At 40.9% G+C, this 6,564-nt stretch overlaps 1 protein-coding gene across 3 annotated transcripts in view; it reads right to left on the reverse strand.

Annotated features, from left to right (window-relative positions):
• Positions 1 to 6,564, reverse strand: part of ASAP1 (ArfGAP with SH3 domain, ankyrin repeat and PH domain 1) — a 368,280-nt gene that overhangs the window by 25,192 nt on the left and 336,524 nt on the right. For all 3 annotated transcript variants that reach the window (XM_019528166.1, XM_019528167.1, XM_019528168.1), the window contains one exon: positions 1,410 to 1,476. In XM_019528166.1, coding sequence (XP_019383711.1) covers positions 1,410 to 1,476 — 67 coding nt within the window. The remainder of the gene's footprint in view (positions 1 to 1,409; positions 1,477 to 6,564) is intronic.

The raw sequence follows: 6,564 nt of genomic DNA on the forward strand, positions 1-6,564 counted from the left end.
GTGATTCAAATCACTAAATTGAATCACTGTCCCCCAAATCTGAAGCGACTACTAGCAGCTTCGCACTGGCCTATTGGCCACACTCTCGAGCTGCCCAGGCCGGCACCACTCCCAAGTCTTTGGGGGCCTGATGCAATGCACCCTGGGGATTCCTGCAGCACGCATATTAAGCTGCCATGCCCCGACTCAGGGAGCATGTCTGCAAGCAGGGGATCCTGGGTGCACTGCCACAAGCAGGGGAACCGAGCTGGGGCATGGCACCATTCCTGGAGCCCCAGGAACAGCAGGGGTCTGCCCCTGAGGGACAATCACCCTAGTGACATCTGTAGACATGAATGAAACAGATCACCTGTGCTGGGTGATCCTGCTCCAAACACAACATCTGTTTATACCCACACAGCACCATGAGGTTAACAACTGTACCTCAGGAACACTCTCATCATCCCCAATGGCTTGGGAGACAAGTGTCATGAAGAAAAAAACCCCAATCAATAGGATAAAAACTGCCTCCAAATAAAAACCCAGGAGAAAAAAAAATCATTTAAAAATAGATCAAATCAATGAGGATGTGGGCAGCTGAGTGGCAATACTGTCAGGATATCAAAGCAGGATTCAATCAATTTTCTGTTGCCTTAAAGAACTGGGATTTGCAATGTTAATAATGCTTTATAGTCAGTTCCTAGGTTTGTCTTAAAGAAACACAAATGTGTTGTTATATATCCACAGATTTGCAATAAAAACCTGCCCACCCACCATAAAACAGTAGTCAGCATTTGAAACGGCCTTTCAGAGCCACAGCACGTCTAAACCTTTAGCTAATAACACAGTAACTACATTGGCTCGCGGTGACAGTAGTCTACTATCCTTTCTGTCACAGAAGGGGAAGGGGGAAGAGACTAAAAACTGGCATGAACAGTCAGCGTTAAAGACAGCATATCTCCTCTCACTTATCCCTGGCAGGCTGAGAAACAATGCAGGCAAAATGGATGCGACTCAAGTCGGCTGTGTTACAGAAATAGGCTCCACCTCAAATGAGTGATCTGCAACCTTCTGATACTCTACGGTAGGGGCAAGAAGCATTGCTTGGTAAAAATGATCAAATATGTAGTAGTTTAAATGTCAGAAGATGCGAGTATACAGTTCACAGTTGCCTGGATCAGAGCCTAGTGCAACAACATTCCTGTGTTCCATTTTGATGCAACAGCAGTATTTGCTGTTACTGTTTCATCCCTACCATACAGTGTTTCAGTTCTGCAAATATGATTGTAGGAAATATGTTTAGAAAATGTATAGAGAAGGGCTAGTCAGGGTCTATTTTGGTAAAGGATGATTCATGATTCACATGTCAGCGACATCTGGAAGGATTTTCAAGCCCATCGTTAACAAACACAAACAGTTACAAATCTTACCTTGATTGCTGAGACATCCCCTCAAACTTGTTTGCAGTCTTAGTCGAAGATGGGCCCAAATCATTACCTAAGGGGCAAAAATGATTAGGTTATTTGCATTTTTAGTAGTGATAAAAAACCTTAACATATAGGAGAAAGTATCATTACATAAACCAGAGCTGGCCAACTTGCAGGACACATACTACAGGTGGCACGGGCAGTTTCCATGTGTGGCACATGGCAGACTGGGGAGTGGAAAGGCAGGGCAAAGACAGATAGTGCAGAAAGCAGAGCAGCAGAAGAGGCAGGGAGCAGAAGGCAGAGAAGCAGATAGAGCAGAGGAAGGGGATCAGAGTGACACTCAGGCAGAGTGCAAGGTTAATTTGTGGCATGCATGCCTAACAGGCTGGCCCCCACTGTTATAAACCAAAATCTGCAGCTTTCCAAATACACCATTAGCTTGTTCATGTGTACATTAAAGTGAAACGTTCATTCATAGTTTCATACATTTTAAGATTAGCAGGGACTGTATGATTATCTAGGATGGCCACCTGTGTAACATATACAGGAGTGTATTTGGAACAACAATTGCTGGTAACGGGAAAAAGGCCAGTCTCATACAGTCAGCATTGCAGGGCATTTCCTTTGAATGCAAAGTTAATTTTTGCAGAAACTGGAAAAAAATCTATATAAAACTCTCCCCTTAACAAGTTCATGGGAAGGCACTAGAGTGAAATAAAGGAAAAAAAATCAACTTCTTCCTTTAGAAAGTACATAGTCTTTTAAACCCATTATAAATTAGCTCTGACTTAGGAAATGCTGATTCTGTAGGGGTAGGTATATATTCAAAGGTAGTCTACATAGTAAGGACCCCAGAAGACTTTTTTCCAGATAGAGAGAGGCAAGGATGTCTCTTGTACTGGACCAACTGCATTGTTACCTCTTGAATATTTCCTGGACCATCATGGCTACAGCATTAGCTCAACTCTTCCAAATAACTCCCTGTGTGAATGTTCTTATTCCAGATTAAGATTGCCTTATTCCAATTAGCTTAATCTATTTTGGAAAATAGGGCTCTAATCAGAACTAGCTATTCCTCTTCAAATATATATTCCATTTTAATCTGAACTGATTTCCCTATGTAGAAAAAAACCCAGGTTTTACTGAACTCTGCCAGAAGGTAGTGAAAGCCAAAAATGAAGTCAGCACATCTGAGACCTCCTAACAGAGCACTTCCCCTCCATTAATCATAAGCATCATGAAGACTTGTGCAGCTGCAGTTAAGAGTGCCTTCTATATTTGGGAGCCCTTATCACGATCAAATCCTCCTTCTGTAACACCATTTCTGACAAGCCTTAAATTTGACAATAAAAGATTTAGACTAATGTGACTAGATCCCATGGTGCAAAAAAAAACTGTTAAATTAATTCTACAGAGGCTGAATTTACTAAACTGACAACTAATGATACACGCTAAGTAGTAATGTGCTTCCTACACAAAGAAACTGAGATTGACATTTCCATTCCTAGCAAATGGAAGGATCAATAAAAGGATAGCAGCAAAAATTTTAGTAAAATTTAATTTCTCTGCTCAATAATAGCTATGCCAACATGGAGACTAAAAAATTAGTGACAGTACATAAATAGAGCATCAAGATTAGAAAAAAACAACACATATTTAGCAATGTGGATGGGACATTGGTCCCATTCAGCATTGGTCTAAACTGTTTCCAATGAAGTCAGTGCTAAAAGTCCTATTAACCGCAAAGCAGCAGTTAAGCTCCGCTCGGCCCTAGGATACATTTTACCATTCACAAAAATGGATCTGGGGGCACAGTATCCCAGCAAGGGGTGGGCAACGAAGGATTTCAGAACATCCCAAGTGAAGAGTCTTTTTTTATGCTGAGAGCTGTTGAAAGGCAACCTGTTCAACTTACAGGAGTAGAGAGGTCTTTGCTCAAGAAATCATCTACACTCAAAACTCAAGTACAGAATGCAAGTCCTTCAGTAATACCTGATTCAAAGCATTTCATGAGTTTCATTTATTTTAAATATATTTCAGAACAAGACCAGTGCCAAGACTGTATACATTTTTTCCAGTAGGATCCAATAGCTAATGTAACAAAGGTCTCCTAGTAATGGCAGAAAGGTCCAAATTAAATCTCGGTAACAATTTTGGAGTATTTTGAACTACTTATTTGGTCAAATGTAAAGCAAAAATTGGTCTTCTTGAAACCTTAACAGGTAAGATGCAGCTGAAGCACCAAAGAGGCTAGCAAAAAAGCCTATTAAAGATGCAAAGATGGAAACTAGCTTTGAAAGATTAAGCTATCAGACAGCAATCCCAAACCTTGAATGCAAATGCCATCTCTTGTCATTAAAAGCCTTCTCCAAGTGAAAATTTAATTTCCCATTTAACAGACCTTAAAATCCCAAAAGACTTCCAAACTTTGTGGCACATTTTCAAGGGTACTGACTGCACTGCAGAGTAGAGATACCTAGGTTAGCTTGAGTTGAGCCACAGCAGACTGCAGAATAAACTAGCCTCCACTCACCTCCGCAATGCTGTGGCCAGGATGCTTGCCTTACCTAAGCTAACTCTGGACCACACTGCTATCTGCTGTGTAGATATTTCATAGATTTATTTGAAAGGCTCTCAATCTGATTTACTAGTGATTCTACCGTTGTGAGCGGCACCACTGCCACTACTAGCACTTTTCATCGCATTTTAGCCTCTCATTTTACAACTGTTATCCTAGCTTTAGAAGATTGGGGAAATTCTCGTAGTCAAAATTCAGGGAGAAGGAATTCATTTAGGTTATGATTTGTAAAAATATTCTTAATTTAGAACTGGCCATTCATGTTTTAAGGTAGATACCTCAGTCTGTTTGAAACCCCACATCACGAACAGCATATGCAGCATACTTGAAAGTACAAACATACATACACTTTAGTATGTCCCAACAAGCTTGAATTCAGGTTTCTGTCTCCTGTACAAAAGCTGTTTCTATTACCAACACCAGAGGCAATGCACATCATTAACTGTTTTAAATTCTGCTGTTATCTAAGGAAGGAGAAAGTTTTTCAGCTCAAATTAAAAAAGCACTTAATGGCAGCAGTATCTACTGGGTATGATACAGAACCAACATAGGGCTCTTTCTGCGTTCCTTGCTCTGCTACAGATTCACAGGTCATTTTGGGTAAGTCTATAACCTTTGTCCCTCACTTAGTCCAGCTGTAAGATTAAAATACTTCGAATTAAAACATATGTACGCACTCCTCTGTAAAAGCTTGACGTACATGGATGAAAAAAGTAGATGTCAAGAACAAATGCTAAGCATTTGTCTTCAATTCATTTATTTTTAAAGACTCATCCAAATGATTTGGTTTCTTTTAAATAAAACATTTCCAAATCTGCACTCATTGATTGCACTGTTACCCTTCTTTGAAACCAGAGTGGATAGCCAAAGATTGGGGCCAGAGGCAACTGCTGTTAGTAAGGAAACTGTTGATGGTATCATGGTGCAATCTTGTTTATTTGGAAGAAGGAATGTGCCAAGTCCCATTTTCCTGTGCACAGGAAGGCTAGAACGGCACATCATCTCTTTCCTCAGAGGTCTAAGCTTTTCAGCCAGCACAGCACAAAAACCCTGAGATTTTCCTCAGATCCACACTATTCTTGCACCCGACACTGAGGCACGATGACCCAGATAACGGATTCCTTTCCCCGCTTCTGGCCTTACGGAAAAAAAGGCATAGCAGAGCAAATCAGAAACGCCTGCCAGTAGGAGCAGTTGCAGGGGTAGCCATAGCAGGGGTTTTTTAACTTGAGTTTGTTCTTTGCCCTGTGGTGACCACCAGTTTGCTTCAAACTTCTCCCAGTCTTCATCTCAGCTACCCTCTATACAAACCCCTCTTCTCCCCTGCCGGCTTCCCTAAGCTGTCTAACTAAGGCTACCACCAAAATATGGCACTGAACAGCATCTGCTGGCATAATGCTCTTCACTCACCTCGTACATATACTTCTTTTCCATACCCCATGTCTATCTTGTCATCACTGTCAGGCTTTGGTGGCAGAGACCACACACTACTGTTTGTGTACAGCACGTCACACAATGGGACCTCGTTCCTGGTTGACCATTAGGCACTGTTATAATGTACATACATAATAACTACAGTTTAAACTGACGATGCTGATTCAGGCCTATAACACTGTCTATGGTCCCTGGAATTGGGAATTCCCTTCTCACTTTATTTTCAAATAGCCCAAAACTGTTGCGCATACTGCAAACCTCTCTCACTTGCTACGTTTTCAGGAGCAGGCCATGCCGAATGCAACAAACAGGTATACATTATATTCTTGCTTAGAAAAGGACTACTGTTTTCACTGAAACTTTTTTTTTTCCTCTCTCGTGCTGACACCTGGTCTGAATCTCAAATACAGATGGAGGCACACACACAAACAGGTCTAAAACTAGCCTAGTCCTAAATGTTTTCAAATTGGTCAGCTAATTTATAGTGTTTTTAGGTTCTCAGGAGATTTATATCAGGATATCTATAGGACAGTTATGGGATTTTAGTAGAGGAAGCTGACCTATTCAACAATTTTTGGATTTAAACCTGCAATGTAAAAGGACCCACGGAAGTCCTGCCCACTGCAATGGGTACATACCGGCATCACACAGTCCCTAGATTTATTGTTTTTGGAAAACTGAATTTGGCAGATGAAAAATTGGGGATGTCTGTAATGTTCACTTGGAAATGCCCAAGACAAATACTTTGCTCTGAGCATATTTGCAGCAGTATCAAATGCTTACTGCTCATAACATTTTGCTTTGAACCACTTCCTCTCGTATTTACTAAGGTTAAAGGAGAACACGGTGTTCTGGGACTGGTGGAAATAAAGCAGAAGCATTTCTTCAGAGATTTGCCTTTAAGGAAAAAAAAAAAAAAATCCTCAAAAAGTGTCAGTTATGACAAGCCTGGATTTACAGTGACCAAAAGCATTTTGACTGGGTTAGCCAGGATTCACTAGGAGAGAATATGCCTATCTGAACAGGAATGTAATAACTGTTTCTATAAAGTTTTGAGCAACAACGTGTCCTGTTGTACAAAAACATTGGGAGTTTGCGCCTTACTGGCAGAAGGTTATAAACAGTGCACGGTTTTGGATTGGT

This window comes from Gavialis gangeticus, unplaced genomic scaffold (genome assembly GCF_001723915.1).
Source record: "Gavialis gangeticus isolate Ggan-Ray unplaced genomic scaffold, GavGan_comp1, whole genome shotgun sequence".
In the NCBI taxonomy this organism is placed as follows: Eukaryota; Metazoa; Chordata; order Crocodylia; family Gavialidae; genus Gavialis; species Gavialis gangeticus.